Below are 17,735 nucleotides of genomic sequence, written 5' to 3' on the forward strand. Positions count from 1 at the left end.
TATAGGAATATAAACGTTATCCAAATACACCTAACTAAAATCTCAATATTGGATGAGCCCAGCAATAGGAAATAAAGAACAAAATACTGATCTCTTATCAGCCCAATCTACAGGTCCTACGACACGACGTGATTGCTGCTAGCCCAGCACTTGGAACAGGGTCCGCTATCGCTATGGCTTCAATTTGAGTAGTGGCATTCATGAGGTGGTTTATAGCGGTGTTCACGGCTAAAGAGTCACCTCCGAATCGATTTGAATAGAATAGTATGGGTGGGATAGTTTATATATTTGGATTAAAATTGAATTCAATAGATCAAAATTATTTGTTTATGTACTAGTTAAGTCACAAATTTAGAATTATAAATTTAATTAAAATCTAATTGAATTGATCAAAACTTATCAAAAAATTTAAAATTGTTTGGTTTGATGTTAAATACTGTTAATATTGAAATTTCAAGGATTAGAATAGCAAGTATCGGAACTTATCAAGATATTACTTTCATATAAGTTGTTGTTGTTTTACTTTTTTTTCATATTTATTTTTTCTATTATGTTTATAATATTAATGAATTCTATTTTATTCATTTGTTTCAGCAAATTTAATTGCAGCAAAGCTTATCACAAGAAATTAGTTTGTAAAAAATAATTATGATTCAGACTATCTTGTTGAATAATATTTTGTTTTAAGTTGTATTAGTCTATTTTAGAATATTATATTGATGGTATTAAATGAATCAATTTTATTACTTTCAAACATTTGATAACATTAGTGTTAATTGTATTGGATATCTGAATAAATCATGGTATAAAATAATAGTTATAAAAAAATTAAATTTAAATGGATAATCCATTAGTCTGAACCGAATCAAATCGTTCATAAATGGGTTGGATTTAAAAATAATTATGACAATTGAACCGAACAAAACAAATCAAATTTGATTGGATTAAATCCTGAATTTCTCCGAACACTCCTAGTGGTTTGGATAATAAAGAGAAGAAAAAAAAAATATAGTCCTATAAAAAAATATAGAGAAATTGACAAAAATAATAGGTGATATGATGAAAAAATAAGAGAAAGATAGAAAAAAATGGGGTGAAAGTGAGATAGAATAAAAAATATATGTATGATAAGTATTATTCCTTCAATTTACACCACACACAAAATGAGGACTTATCTTTAAGGAGTTATTTGATAAAAGAAAAGTTTTGAGTTTTTTAAAAATCTTGAATTAAAAATCTTAAGTTCTGTTTAGGATCGTTGTGCAATTTTGATTACAATTTCAAAATGTATTTTCAAAATGAAAACCTGATCGACAAAAAATGAATTGAGTTAATTTTTTACATCTTTCTAAAACGAAAACTAATATTTTTAAAGTACTTAATTTAGTTATTATTTAGTTGTAGATCGTACGAGGAGGGAAATAAACCAAGAATTCATCCAGAAGGATGACTAAAGAGTGATGCAATCAGAAAAATTCAACGAGAAAGAGAAAAAAAAAAAACAGAATAATTATCAAAAGATGGAAATCAGAAACATTTACTTAAGTCAATAACGGTATATAGCGCATTGCAGGTTGAAAACGCCTTATAAAACATACAGTATATATCCTGGGGTGCTTAAGAAAAAAATGGACTTTGCACTGTGAAATTCAAAGCCGGCCTCTTTTAATGGTAGAAGATTATACTTAGAGGTGTCTAAGAATCATTCTAAGAACAAAGAAAAGTATGTTAGCTATGGTATGTCAGAATCAAGGGTGAAGTAGGTAACGTGAGCTAGCCTCACCAAAAATAGATTAATGTTCTAGAATTCATAGGTTCATTTAGGTTGTCACTGCTCTGGTAAGGATATTGTCACTTGCAAAGTGCTCCTCATATCCCTTCTTTCATGACCTGATCAAAGTTATTCCATTCTTTGGAACACTAATCTAAGTCAGCCCATATGGTTTCCGTTTCCCTTTTTGGCATCAATGAGATGATTGACTCCCAAAGTTCTACACCCGCATGACATGCTCCAAGTGTTTAACGACCAAAGTAATCAAAATTTAAAATGGCGGAAGCCACAGCTCTGAAAAGTTGAGTTGCTCCATCATCTACTAAATGTATAGCAATCGTTGAGTAATCACAAATGAAATCATAAGATTGACTGACTTGTGTTAAAGAGAGAAGGAAGGGAGAGGGTGTGAATTTCAATATTTTTCAGTAACAAAAACTAACAACTGATAAAAAAATTGTGCGATTAACAATTTATTCGTGTTAAAAGATTTGACAAATTCACTCCTTCTTTTATCAGATCCTCCACATTTATCACTTATTGTAGCTAGATGATATGGAACAACACATTAAACATACTCTATGACAGGCATTCCAATCCAAGTAAAGTGACTTATTATTACAATGATGTCTGATATGGAACGCTAGTCTGAGGCACCCAATCATTCCCAACCAAGAAGTTAGAGACAGTAAAATTAGCTGCATCAGTAGCATCAATAACATGATAGCCAGGCCAGTTGACTCGGTTGGCAGTGTTTGAACCAGGACCTGTGTTATCATACTCTGCGTAGTACAAGGTGCTCAGTGAAAAATTCCCATTCCATTCATGCCAACCAGCCGGAGCTATCAAACTATCCATGAAAGACTGCATATAAACAGTCCTTGAGTACTCCTTCTATGGCCTCCCAAGGAATGTTTCCACAGTACCAACCACGGGAGCCAGATCCTGTGCTGCTTTTATGGTCGCATTTTGTATGGAAATGCCAGTGTTTTGATTTGGATCAGTTCGACCTTGTGCAGTGATGGCATTGAATTGTCCACTCATGGGGAGGCGGGGATACATGTTGCAGTTTTGTAAAACAACAGCTGCATTTCCAAATATGAAGTCAACTGTGCCATATATGTCACATTCGCGATAAAACTGCCTCAGAGAATGCGTGTATAGTGTGTCTTGATACCCTTCAAAGCTACAGCTGTAGAAGGTGGACATATCCGCTCCATTTCTTACTGCAACTGCTTGGTGCTTGCTTGGCCCAGCTGTGTTGCGGAATGTTATGTTCATTGCCACAAATCCTTGTGCTACCACAGCTGCAAATTACCAAGAAACATGCTATGTTCAAGGACTAAGAAGAATATTCAAATTTAAGTGCATTCATGAACTAGCAATATTTATTAATTAAAGATGTTATAAATGCTTGCCGAATGTGGCTGAGTTAAATGTTGTAAAGCCATCAACAACGTTGTGATCGCCAGTGATGATTGTCCGATTGATTCCATCTCCAATTAGCATCAAGAACTTCTTGCTTTTGGCTATAGATACGTACTCTTGATATACACCCTCGGCGATAAAAATAATGAAGTAGCCATCGGTGGCAGCTGTGTTATTTGGTGCAGCAGCTATGGCATCATTGATAGTGATAAAGTTCCCGCTTCCATCCTTACTAACCACCACAATATCACTCACAAGTACGCTTTCATTATCATCCATTGTTTGAAGTAGTTTTTTCCCCTGGCCTCTCGCGGAATCATAAATGGCACGTACTTTGTTTGGCATCTTCAAGGGTAAACGTTCATTCTGGTGCTGCCATGATGTTGAAGTTTTGTTCTCAGAATCCCAGGCCTTGGTGAACAAATAAAGCGAGACACTGTCAAGCTTTGCATTTTCCGAGAGTTGGGAAGAAAGATCATTCTTCACTCTTGAATCTGAAGCTGAAGTTTGAAGGCCATCTAAACAAGTTTGTTGATTTGTCAAAACAGCACTAAGCAATGTGTGAACATCGCTGGCTTGAGAGGTGGGAAGAACATCGCTGGCTTTATCAACAGTGCCACGTGTTGTTGATAAGTATTCAAAGTTTAATTCAGCAAGGAATTGACAATCCTCAAGAGCACGAATTGTGGGTTGAGAATAAGAAGAAGGATGTTGAAGATATGAATACATGTTGTTCAAGAACTTACGAGACTGAGACAATGACTTTCGAACAGAAATGCGGCAATAGTCATATATGCTGCCATTTTGATTAGCAAGCACAGATTTGCAGTAAGAAGGGTCTAAGGTTGAGTAGCATATGGTTTCTGGTGGAACGGCTTCATGGTTATTATCAGCTATGGAAATGGATGTCAAGAAGGATAGCACAAGGGAAACACAGAGTATACGAAAGTACAAGCTATTGAAAGCCATAGAAATTGGTATTTTGGATGAAAGAATGAACAATTAAGAGTTATTAATGTAGCTTGAAGATTGGATGGATGATGGTGTGATCGATGCATAGATAATCGGGCTTCTTATATAGGGCTGGGTGACGATTTTGTCTCATTAAATGATTAGAGTTAATGTGGACTTGAAGGAATTTTCGTTGCCTACATGATGTTGATGTCGTGGCTACCATTAACGTAGTCAACAGCTTCCAATTGAACCGCTATACATATAATGAAATATTTGATTTAGAATTTAGGATGAACATTCATTAAGTTTAACGTATATATCGTGCATGTATGCAAATATATTCACTGGAATTATGTTTATTTGTTTAAATTGGTAGCAGGATTTTTTTGGTACGTGACTTATATGATAACGCATTAATTTGATATGATTTTAAACTTGTCAACGGTGGGGTAGGTTCCCAGCAATCACAAGACACGGGAAAACAAAATAATGGAATAGCCAAACGAATGGATTATTATTTGACCAAGATCTGATAGCATTGTATTGTCTTGTAGTTATATACGATTTCCTTTTAAAAAAAAAGTTATATATGATTGAAACTGAAAGTCAAACTTTTGGTGAGTGTTACAACATTGGAAACAGAATAATGATTGAAGATTCTTAGGAATGTATGTGGTCAGATATTTTCCCTCCTGCTGCATAGCTAAATATGTTATAACGATAAAATATAATTAAAGTGGAATACAATAATAGCTCAAATATCTTTTTCTAGCTTCTTCTTGGTTTATATCGTAACACGCGTCTACCAACCAATGCCGCTGCACATTATAGTTGGAGGATTGGTATAAACAAATTAATTAATCTTACAGATATGATCTTTATTTTTTTTAATTTTTAATTATATTTTTAGTTTTTATTGATGAAGAAAATTCGCACTTTAATAATTTAGTTAGAATTTTGATTAAAAAGAATCAAAGGATTAAAGAGAAATGAATTACTCCTAAATACACCTACACCCTTCTCATTGAAATATTACACTTCTCTTGCTTTTTACGCTATATTCTTACATAATGTTGAGGCTCATTGTTTTAACAAAATATTTTGTATTAAATTTACGTACAGACTACACATCTAGTAGGCTAGGCTAGTACGTACACTTAAAAATAATAATATAATTTTTTTGAGTAATAATAATATAAAAATAAGAGTCGTGTAAGTGATAATGTAATTTTGTAATTAAAAAGATGTAAATGTAATTAAGGGAGGTTAGGATTGACGAGAAGAAGAAGTGCAGACTGACGAGAAGACTACATCGTCTGCACTTCTTCTTCTCGTCAATCCTTACCTCAAATCGGAGCCTGCCGGGATTCCAGATTTCACTTCCTCGCTACGGCGACAAGCAATGGTGCGTCCTCCATGCCGAGATCATTCCTCCACAACCTCCTTCATCCTATCTTCATCAGTCCTCGATCAGATCAGGAATTAATTTCTCTCACAGCACCGCATCGAGCTCTCACCGTCGAGGATTTGCGGCTTGGTGAGGTGTGTCCTCGTGCCGGTATCACCGGGAGCCGACGTGTTTGATTATCGGAGATCGGCAATTTGTAGTGTCGGCGGATGAGTCAGAGGGAGCTTGACCCTAAACACCGTTTAATCGAGAAAAAAAATTTGAGAGTTTCTAGTGACCCAATAATTTAGGGTTTTGATATTATTAATTTTTTAATCAATTAAATTACATGTTATCTTTTTATTAATTATTTTTTTTTTTTAAATTTTAAAATATGATTAAAGATAATTTTAGAAATTTAAAACGTATTTTTTTAATTCCTTTCAGCACTTTTTATAAAATTTATGTTTAAGAAACAATAAAAAAAAATATAAACCTAAATCCCAAAAGATTTTTATAAAAAAGTGTTGAAAGTAACTAAAGATTTTAAAGTTTAGACTTCAAAAATTATCTTTAATTATATTTTTAATTTATAAAATTTATAATTTTTAAAAAGTTTCAAAAATAATTAAGGACTAATTTTTAAAAAAATATGTAATTTGATTGGTTAAAAAATTAATAGTACCAAAATCCTCATATTATTGAAACACTATGTATAGAAACTTTCAAATTTTTAAAAAAATGCATGTTTATCTTTTAGAAAATTTAGTGAATATGCTATTCTATTAGTCTTCATTCTTCTCTTCAAAAAAAAAAAAAAAATCTTCATTCTTCAAGCTTAGAACTCTATATATCCTTTTAGTAAGATAACTTGCGATTGGTGATATACTGCATGCATGTTTCGGAAACATTAATCCAGGTCATAAGTGTTTTTATTTTTTATAAATTATCTTGAAAAACAGAAAAAAAGTTGATAAGAAAAACTATTTATTTTATTAAACTAACAATTGGAATGCCTACTGATATGACGAATTTAAAGCAACCCATCATGCTAACCTGGGGCGACACACGCCCAATGCTCGGATCGGACAAATTCAAACTGGTGATAGTATTTTGTAAGTTACCGAAAGTCACTAATGCTGCGTCTAGCTATCTTTGAAAACTAAAAAGATAGATTTAATTCGTGTAAATATTATTCATAAAGAGTCAATTACAATCTTACAATATAGAGTGGCAGTGCATTTAATCATTTATAATAAATTACAATAGAGAACCACGTGCACCAGCATTAAAAGAATTGTTAAGCAACTTTGCTCATATTATACGTAACCAGCTAGCTTGTAACTTTTGACTATATCAATCCACTAATGTATGGAACTCCAGTTTGAGGCAGCCAATTATCTCCGTCCAAGAAGTTAGACACGGTAAAATTAGCCGCATCAGTAGCATTGATAACATGATAACCAGGCCACGTCACTCTGTTTGTGGTGTTTGAACCAGGTCCCGTATTATTATATTCTGCATAGTACAAGGTGCTTAGGGCAAAATCTCCACTCCATTCACGCCAACCAGAAGGATTTATGAAACTGTCCATGAAAGACTGCATATAAACCGTTCTTGAGTACTCTTTCCATGGTCTCCCAAGGTACGTTTTCACAATGCCAACTGAAGGAGCCAAATCAGCAGCAGGTTTTATAGTGGCATTATGTATGGAAGTGCCTGTGTTTTGATTTGGGTCTGTTCTGCCTTGTGCTGTGATGGCATTGAATTGTCCACTCATGGGAAGGCGGGGATATAGGTTACATGTTTGGAGAACAACAGCAGCATTTCCAAATATGAAGTCAACGGTGCCGTAGATGTCACATTCACGGTAAAATTGTCTAAGGGAATGCGTGTACAAGGTGTCTTGATACCCTTCAAAGCTGCAGCTGTAGAAGGTGGACATATCAGCTCCGTTTCTCACTGCAACTGCTTGGTGCTTACTTGGCCCAGCAGTGTTTCGGAATGTTATGTTAACTGCTACAAACCCTTGTGCGACCACAGCTACAAGTGCACATAAAATTATACATGTAAGAAGATGCTCTCCAAATTTATAAATCAAAAGAGGGTTGTATAAGTTGATTTTTATGCTATCTTAGCATGTTTGGTTCTAAATAATCATTTTTTTTTCATTAAGAAAATCTATAAAAATTAAATATATTTTAAAAACAAACTATTATATCTTGAAAATAAGTTGAATTAAACGTGGTAAGATATATTTTGCTCACCAAATGTTGCTGAGTTGAATGTTGTGAAATTATCGACAACATTGTGATCACCGGTGATAATCGTTTGATTGATCCCATCTCCAACCATCATCAAGTTCTTTTTGTTTTTAGCTATGGATATATATTCTTGATACACACCTTGAGTGACAAAAATTAAAAAGTAGCCATCACTAGCAACTGTGTTATTTGGCGCAGCTGCTATGGCATCATTGATAGTGGTGAAGTTTCCGCTTCCATCCTGGCTAACAACCACAATGTCCCTAACCAACACACTTTGGCTGTTATCTTGAAGTAGTTTTCTCCCGTGACCTCTAGCAGAATCATAAATGGCACGTACACGGTTTGACATCTTCAATGGTAAACGACCATTGCGGAAACCCAAATGTCTCCCATTGGTTTTCCATGATGTTGAGATTTTCTTCTCAGGCACCCAACCCTTGGTGAACAAGCCAAGAGAAACACTGTGGAGCTTTTTGTCATTAGAGAGTGATGAGATAAGATCACTCTTCACTCTTTGATCAGAAGTTGTGGTCTGCTGCAAGCCTTCTAAACAAGTTTCTTCGTTTGTCAAAACAGCACTAAGAAGGGTTTGTTGATCTTCGGCTTGATTGGTGGGAAGAACATTGCTAACTTTATCAACAGCATCAAGTGCGTTTGATAAGTATTCGAAGTTTAGTTCAGCAAGGAATTGACAGTCTTCAAGGGCTCGAATTGTGGGTAGAGACAAAGTGGATTTGCCTTGAAGAAATGAATTTACCGAGTTCAAGAATTTTCGGGACTGGGACAAGGACTTTCGCACAGAAATTCGACCATAGTCAACGATGCTGCCATTTTGATTAACAAGCACAGTTTTGCAGAAGGAAGGATTTACGGTGGAGTTGCAAATGGTTTCTGGTGGAACCACTGCACGGTTATTAGCCGCTATGGAAATCGGTGTCAAGAAGGGTAGTACAAGGGAAACACAGAGAGTAAGAGCGGACAAGTTCTTGAAAGCCATTGGTTTTTCGAAAGAAGGAACGTTTATGAAACTTCCTAGCTATTGTATATGGATGTATGGGAATGCATGAGGTTTATGTTTCTCGGTGTCTCTAATATAGGCATAAGACGTAGATCCATTTGATGCATCGTAATCTGAACTTAGAATGAAGGCATCACACGTATTAAAAATGTCAACCATAAGGAATTTGCATTTTCCAACTTGATGTTGATGTGGCTACCATGAGCGAAGTCAACTCACTACCAACTCGCCATTGTGAAATACAGTATTTGCCAAGTAGATGAGTAGAATATTCATTGAGTTACCTATTATCGTCCATGTATGCAAATGTTCTAAATGGTGGTTTTATTGGTATATATTTTAAAAAGAAAAAAAAATAAAATATTCATAAACTTTCGTGATGCATAGAAAAATATACTCGAGTTAAATATTCTTACAATATAGAGCAGCAGGTTTGCAGGATACCATCAAACGGCAAGAATGGTGATTTTATTGGTATATATTATAAAAAGAAAAAAAAAAGAAAATATTCATAAACTATTTGATAAGATAAAGTTATAATCATTCCTTGGTGATGTTAATTTCTATAATCAAGCATACATGCGATAAATATTTTTAGGAATAATTTTATTAGATTTAAATATTTGTTTTGTGCTTGTAATATGGAGTTTTTTATTTTTCATTCTTATGATTTTTTATTTTATTTTTAATCCTTAAAGTATTTTAAATAGTAAAAATACTATCTAAAGTACTATGAAAACAAAAAATAAAACAAATATAATTTGGAAGAACTAAAATTTTGTTTTACAAAGATAAAAAAAATTATGAGGACTAAAAAGATATTAAGACATTTTATTATTATAAATTGCAAAAAAAAGTTATGTAAAATACTAATTTAGTATTGATTTTTAATTTGGTATTTGAAGCTGGTAGAAGAAAAAATGTGAATTAGTGACCCAGAACTATTAGTTAGAAACCGCGACTGACAATAGGGACCGATTTAACCACCAATACCTAGATTCTGTTTGCACAAAACAACGACCAATTGTGTGAATTGACCGTTCGGTGGCAATATCCTTCGTGGCTAATTCGATTACAATAGGTATACATTTTGAAAATTGTTTCCGGAAATTCTAGCAACTGATGTTTAGATGGAATTTATTTGACATAGGGACTGATTATATTTAGGTCGCTAACATAGTAAAAAATAGAGACTGAATTTGTTTTGGTCATTGATTAACAACACGTTTTATTTCTAGTAATCGAAATTTTTTCAGTCGTTGGATTTTTATTGCTTAGCGACCAAAAATGAAAAATGAAAAATCATATTGAACAGCTCAATCCTTAACATGCATAATGAAAAATGAAATTTAGCCCATTTAGACTCTAATTTGGTATGCATCGTACAATTTAATCCATAATTTTTGTTAATAAAAGAGACTAAATAGACTTATAATTACAATAAGTTAAAGAGTTATCTTGTATATATAATATAAAAGACCAAATTAATCAATTTATTGATGATGTCACCTTTAAAGATAAAATCAATTAATAATTTTTAGAATTTAATGTTTATATATTGATGATGTAAAATGATTTTATATAATTATTTAATTATAAATTATCCGTTTAAATTATTTAAGATAATTATTTTAAAAATTAATAAATTTATTATAGATGTTCAGTTTTAATTGAATGTTTGTGTAAAATTCTTAGCATTGTTAATGCATTTTTTTCTCTATTTAATAATATTAAAAAAATTATTTGACAGTGACACTTGTAAGAATCAAAATCGTCTTTTACTCAAAACAAAAAATTGTTCAATCGGTGATTTTCCGATAGCATCAAATATTATTTCATCAGTACCTAATTGGCTGATGTGATGTCGACTTTAATGGCTAAACTAATTATTGTTTTACATTATTTCATCAGTACCTAATTTGATTTTTTATAATAAAAATCAAATTAAGTGACAGTGACAGTTTTAAAATAAAAATGATATATTACTAAAAAAAAAAATATTTGTTCACTTGCCTATCTGATAGCACCGAATATTATTTTAGTTTGTCAACTTCCCAACAATCATAATACACGTAAACACCAAAAATAAGTCACGTAACCATCGTTTATTTGACCAAGATATGAGATCATTGTATTGTCTCGTGGACAAAGTATGACAAAAATCGCAATGTGGATATACTAAATGGCCGCAACGATGTGCTAATAATAATTGAATTTAATGGATGTGGGTATATATAAATTTAGAGGTTCACGTAGTTGATGCTTAACACAAGCAACAGCACAAGTGGTGATGAGTAGCTTAAACTCTTTGAAGCAAATGATAAATAATTTGGTAAAATATATTTGGGATTCCTCGTAAAATTTAAAAAATATTAATTTTATTTTCATAATTTTTTTTATTAATTTGATCTATGTAAAAATAAAGTGTATTTTTGTTGGTCTTTAGAGATAATTTTGTTAGATTGTAATTTGACATGATCAACAAACTTACAAGTATAATTTGATTACGGATGAATTAAATAATTAATGGCGGTTAAAATCTTCTAAAATAAATTAAAAAAATTCTAGTAGCTAAAATTTTTACAAAATTACATATTTTTTCACTTTTTTGAACGATATTCTCGCACTTTTTGATGAGGTTAGGGGGAGAGGTGAAAGACCAGTGGTTTTTTTTGCCTTTTGAGTATGTTTAGAATGAAAGAGAGAAAAAATAATTAAGTATGTTAATCAAGTCAATCTAATAAACTTTTCAATGTGAATCAAAAAAAAAATATTTTATTTTTTTTATAGATCAAATTAATACGAAAAATTTTATAATAATAAAATTAATACTTTTCAAATTTTACTAGCACCCAAAAATATTTTACCATAAATAATTCAATGTTTCATTATGTGTAATGTGCATAATCATTACTATACATATGACCTTTAGTAATAATTTCTTTTTCTAACACTTAATAAATGTTGTTAAAAGCTTTTAGCAACATTTAAAAAATGTCATCAAATATGAATAAGTTAACGATATGGATTACATATAACATTTGATAAAATATTGCAAAAATATATTATTAACATTTATGCATATTTAACAATATTTTTAATAAGTGTTAGACAAAAAAAATGTTACCAAAGGTGTAGTAGTGAATATCTATGAATAGAGAAGTTGTCCTTTAATTACAATTTTAATTGCTCAAAAAATTATATAGTTTCATGAGTTACAACTATAAAAATATACATGTTCAAATTTAGAAAGATTAATTCTAAAGATTTATAAAAGATATGAAAAATTGTAATATAATTTAGGTTAAATTAGTACATAAGTCCTCATACTATTATAAATTTTTAATTCGGATTCTATATTTTTTTTAATTGAGTTCCTATATTAATTTTAAATTTGTAATCAAGTTTCTATATTAATTTGTCTTGAAGAATTTGTTAGACTTGACAAAATATTTTATCATATACACACGTGTAGATGTCGAGTGTTATTTCATGTTAGTCCAAATGGTGTTGTTATTATGCATGAAATTATTTAATTTTTTTATCTAACGTGCTTTAATACTCTATGTTTTTCATTTTTAACTTGTCAATTATCTCCCAAATTGTAATTCAACCCTAAAACATGAATTTTGTATCTTCCATGCCATAACTCCAACCTTAATGCATAATTAATCCTTAATTTATTTGTAATATTATTCGTACCTCCTTAATCACTTATATAACAATTCATGGTTTAGTGCTTGCGCCTTTGTAATAAGTTCAGATATATTAATTTAGGTTTTACATTTATATGTATATATATGATGAAATATCCTATCAAGTCTAACAAACTCATCACGATAAATTAACACATACAAAATAAATATTTGTTCTATGATAATTATAACAAAAAATCTCCAACCAATCACGAATCACTTGAGACGTTTGAAAGAAAATTACAAAATGCAGTTACCTATTGTACATACTCCAACCAACGTACAATTGCTTGCGTTCACTAGTTGGATCAAATCCTTGCTAGTTGTGGCTGCTTTAAACCATGGAAAACCCTAGATAAAGATACTTTAAATCCTAATTAGTCCTTTTGTTCTTTTTCTGTGCATCAAGAATCTCTTCAATTAACAGCTAAAGACTAATTTAAGATATATTTGTTAATTAAAGATACTTTAAATTCTAATTAGTTTGAAGTGTAGAAAGACAATAGCTCACCCCACACGGAATATGTCAAAAATCATATTGTGAATTAGCAGCAGTATAAGTATTGGTGGAAAAAAAGAGAAAGGAATGAGCGGCAATTAATATTTGATATCTGAGTGGATTTCGATAATGCAATTCAAAGGGTAGACCAGACGCGAATGAACTCTAGTTTCGTGGATTGCGTAACCTCAGTTAGGACAGGTACTTCTTTTTCTCGTCTCTTTTCCATTTATTCGTCACATTTAGGGAGGGATTTATCGTCTCATGTTCTTGAAAATGTATTATTATAGCTAAAGATGTTGAATAGTCATCACAAAGATCAAATTAAGCGAGCTGTTGGGAAAACCAAACAAGGTGTAATTTATGCGGAAATTATCTTCCTTTTTTTTTTCTTTCTAAAAGAAACTATGTGCTCAACTTGTTACAACTTTTACATAGTTTAAGACACAAATTCTACTTTGACCCTTTCTTTTCGTGTTAATGGCTTAAAAAATAAGCTAAATTAAACTTGGCTGTGTGTATGAAAGTATGAGGAAGATCGAGCGCTAGCTATGCATCCCACTCAAGTGCTGAACAACTAGTTAGAGATTAAATACCTCTTCACAAGTTGGAAGCGAAGCTTCTTTGCAAATATTGTACATATACCCAACGCGTTCAAGAGAATCAAAGTGTACGTAGAGTTTACCTTAAAAAGAATTAAGTAAAAAGAGGTTACAGCGCATGATACAATAATCTACTCTGTCAATTCAACTCAATTTGCATGCTCAATGTGCACGTATATTAATTCATTAGTTAACATATATGAATGCTGGCACTGGGTTTAAATAATGGCTAACAGCCAAGATGGACTCGGTTTTTTTCATCTTCTTCTTTCTTTTATTGATTAATTAATTTACACCTGGGTCAGTGACGCGTTTGTTCTTCATGCTGTGCTTGACTCTTTAGTCTGGACAAAAAATGTAAACGGGGATTTGAAATGGAAAATGTTACGAAAATGATATGTTCAAATAGGTAGAATAGATATAGGGGAAATTTCTAATACATGGAATCTTATTCGCAGCTTAATTAGATTTGGACCACCAATACAATACAAAGTCACGATGATGATGACATGTTAGTAAGCAAGTAACAGAACTATCAATAGCACTGGTGGTTTTATAGCCTACTTGGCAATGGGCATGGACTTATGGGCTAGTAATTAATAGTATATGTCGAAAACACTTCTAACTTAACTAAGGGATTGCTTAGCTGAATGAAGTTAGAATCCAGCCTGTAGCAAGCATTAAAATTTTCTACGCCGGTGGTATACCTATTCAAAACATTCTAACACTTCTAACTTTTATTTGTTTTTCTTATTTTTTATTTTCACCTTTTAATCACAAAAAACTCACCTTAATTTAAATTGTTTTCCATTTTCAAATATTTGTATAGAAAATAAAATATTTTTTCTTATATTTTATGTACAAATTTTTAAACACAGAAAACAAAATAAAAATTAATTTGACAATATTGTAATTAAAAATATAAATAAAAATGAAAACAAAATAAATATCCCCTTAAGTTTATATCACAACACATTTTCATATTTTTGTCAACCATATAAAGTAGTAAAACATACAAATTTTCATATTTTTTATCAACCAAGAATAATGAAAACACAACTTCAATAGCATTAAATTAAAAAATAATATAAAATATAAGTCATGTTTTAAAATATAATTTTGACGTTCAAAGTTGTATGTGTAAAATATACTTCACATCTATGTGAATTTTTCAAATTTATTCTTTGTAAAACATTTAAAAAACTACCTCAGTAATTAACATGAATCCCAAAGTCAGGAAATATGTAAGAATCCTATTATTTTCTTATTTTCTTTTGTATTATATTTCATCTTTTTTCTGTTCTTCATAAAACAAATCTTAATTTGTTAGAAGATTGCGTCGAAATTAGTCATCTTAATTTTATAAGCATGGCAAGGGCATGGACATGCAATCAATGTCTTAGATGCTCCGGATGCCAAAACTGAAAATTCCATAAAATTTAAATCCAATATTCTTTTGTTTTGTGATAAAAAAGAAAAAAAGATGCCTTTATGTAATTAAAGTTTATCAGCGTAGCCTGCAATACGCAAATGACGCGTCGGTTTTCCTGGGCCCACACACCTACAAGTCCGTAAGAAAACATTGAATTTCATGTGCATTTGCTAGTCCTTTGGGCCCTTTGTGTCGATGTTTTGTGACCAAAAACAAAATACGTAGTTGATCCTTCTGGAACATGGCAGAGACATGGGAATGGAGTGGGAACAGATTTGCCAATAGTAGATTCGACTTTAAGTCCATTTTTTCAATACAGTAATTAAGATAGTGAAAAATATCAGTAATATATTTTTTAACATATTTTTTAATATATATTTTTATTAGTTAAAATTTATTAAAAAATATAAAATCGAGAGAAGGAGTTATTAAATGAGAAATGAAGCCACACAAATTTATGATTTTTAATAAATTTTAATCAATAATAAAAAATGTGTTAAGAGTGTGTTAAAAAATGTTTTACTAATAATTTTTCTTTATGCCTTAAGCTTTTCGGATGGGGTATTGATTAAGAGTAATTAAAAAAATTGTCGTATCATTAATTTTATAAAATGATAACTAATTGGAATTTTTTTTTAAATGCCATAAAATAAAACAGATGAAGTAGAAATATCCACCCAGAAATAGTATGTCTACGTTTAAAAAATATCCGTCAGAATTTACATCCACGCGTAATTATTATTATTATTATTATATATAAACTCACTACCTGTATTTTTATTAAATTAAAATATTATTTCATATATATCCTAATTATAAAGGTAAAGTTATCAAACAATCTACCAACAATACCTCTTCTGCTCTTCACTAGCGAACTTAAAAAGAAAAAAAAAAACTCACAATAATATTATTACGGTATAAATTTGAAAATGAAGAAGCTAGATAACGATATGAAAGAGTAAGAGTAAGAATTTTTAATTTTACGATAAGAAGAAGATTGAGCTGATAAAAATTATATTTAAGAATTGTGACAGTAAATCCAATAAATCTTAGTGTAATAGTTTTTTTGGGTGGGGGAGGTTGTGTGCAAGTTGACTATTTCAAATTTTAAATATCCCAATCAAACTGTATATTTTAATTTCTTTTTAATAGGAATCAAATACTCTATAAAAAAGTTTATAAACTCATGTATCATGTTTAACTAATTGAGTTAGACTATTTTGATTACACATTTTAGTTATAACTAAGAAAATATGCATAATTCTGCAATTACTTTTGAATTAATATATTTTTTCAATAATTTTAAAAAATATTTAAAAACCATGGAATTTAATGATTTATTGGAACTTCACTTTAATTCTCTATCAACTTGAATTGTACTACTTGGACTTGACACACCACCTACCAGGATGACCAATCAAGTAATTTATCTAGGTAGTCAAATAGAAACCCAACTATCTTAAATCAAGAAAATGGAAAAACTTATCTCTATGCTTGAGAGATTAAAAAAATGAGATCTCCATCTCTATCAAGAGGATCTTTGTTATTATCAATATAATTTATATAAGGTAATTAAGTCTATTGATGTAAAAAATTCTGTATATATAGTTTCACCAAGAACAAGTAACACAACTTTAATTTTAACCTACTTCTTAATTCTTGTTTTTCACCTATGAGTTAAGGTGTCTTTACAAATATCACATCATGCTTGAGGACATAGGAGGAGTGATAATGCAATAATTGTTCTGCTGGAGTAGAAACATGAATTATTATAATGATCAAAGTAAATAATTTGAAGTCTAGATACATTGTAGTATTTTTTTTCTAATAAATGAGATTATTTTAATAAAACTATTAGATTTTTTTTAATATAAAACCTTCATGTCAATAAAATGGTTTGAATCCTATTTATGGGGAGAAATTGAAACAAACTCATTGGAATATAAATATAATATTGTTTTTAAAACAAAAATACATTAAATATATTCAAATATTAGTAATAAGTCTTAAATGTAATTTGCTCAATAATAAATTACACACACTCACGCTCATATCTATAAAATACTTATCGAGGTATTTTTGTGCGCATATATTCACACTAGATCTAAAAACATAGATGGTATGAATTATACTTTTTTCATAAAAAAATATAATCCTCCTTTCTTTTCTTTACGTCTCTTGCTCCTTAATTTTTTAAAGTTCATTTTTTGAGTTATTTTTTTGTACAACTTGACCATGTTTTGTTTTTTTCTGTGAAATATTATATATTAATTATATTTTAATTCAAATAATACATAAAAAAAACAAAACTTATATAAGAGATAGAAGAAAATAAAAGGTTAAATATATTATTACAAGCTTAATTTTATTATAATAATAATAATTAATCATTATTATTTTTTTTATGTAATTAATTAATCATTATTTAGTTTAAACGGATATTACTAAATTTGTCCCCACCGTTAAGACCAATCATTTAAAAGTTTCCTGTTAAAATTAAGATGGACATATTGTCATCCATGCAAATGACAATTATGCACGGCTATGGTTCTGGTGGGCCGTCGACTTTCGCTGTGCCTGCGAAGTCGGTAGTTAGGTAAATGGTTGCCACACATACACAGGACTATCTCTACCAGCCAGGCTTTTTAGGCATAAACACATCTTAATGATGTTATGTGAGTG

The 17,735-nt window shown here is 30.6% G+C and overlaps 2 protein-coding genes and 1 pseudogene across 2 annotated transcripts; all 3 read right to left on the bottom strand.

Annotated features, from left to right (window-relative positions):
• Nucleotides 1-2,389: 2,389 nt before the first annotated feature.
• On the bottom strand, nucleotides 2,390-3,085 carry LOC121174192 (probable pectinesterase/pectinesterase inhibitor 7; annotated as a pseudogene).
• On the bottom strand, nucleotides 3,080-4,241 carry LOC106794147 (probable pectinesterase/pectinesterase inhibitor 20). The gene has a single exon (XM_014771722.3). It carries the CDS (start codon nucleotides 4,166-4,168, stop codon nucleotides 3,176-3,178), a length of 993 nt encoding a protein of 330 aa, XP_014627208.3. The 5' UTR covers nucleotides 4,169-4,241; the 3' UTR covers nucleotides 3,080-3,175.
• A 2,468-nt stretch (nucleotides 4,242-6,709) lies between these two features.
• LOC100813051 (probable pectinesterase/pectinesterase inhibitor 20) lies at nucleotides 6,710-8,872 on the bottom strand. Its single transcript, XM_006604662.4, has 2 exons — nucleotides 7,808-8,872; nucleotides 6,710-7,583 (listed from the first exon to the last, which is right to left on the bottom strand). Exons 1-2 carry the CDS (start codon nucleotides 8,802-8,804, stop codon nucleotides 6,892-6,894), a joined length of 1,689 nt encoding a protein of 562 aa, XP_006604725.1. The 5' UTR covers nucleotides 8,805-8,872; the 3' UTR covers nucleotides 6,710-6,891.
• Between the last annotated feature and the right edge of the window lie 8,863 nt (nucleotides 8,873-17,735).

The sequence above is a fragment of the Glycine max genome, chromosome 19 (genome assembly GCF_000004515.6).
Source record: "Glycine max cultivar Williams 82 chromosome 19, Glycine_max_v4.0, whole genome shotgun sequence".
NCBI lineage: Eukaryota > Viridiplantae > Streptophyta > Magnoliopsida > Fabales > Fabaceae > Glycine > Glycine max.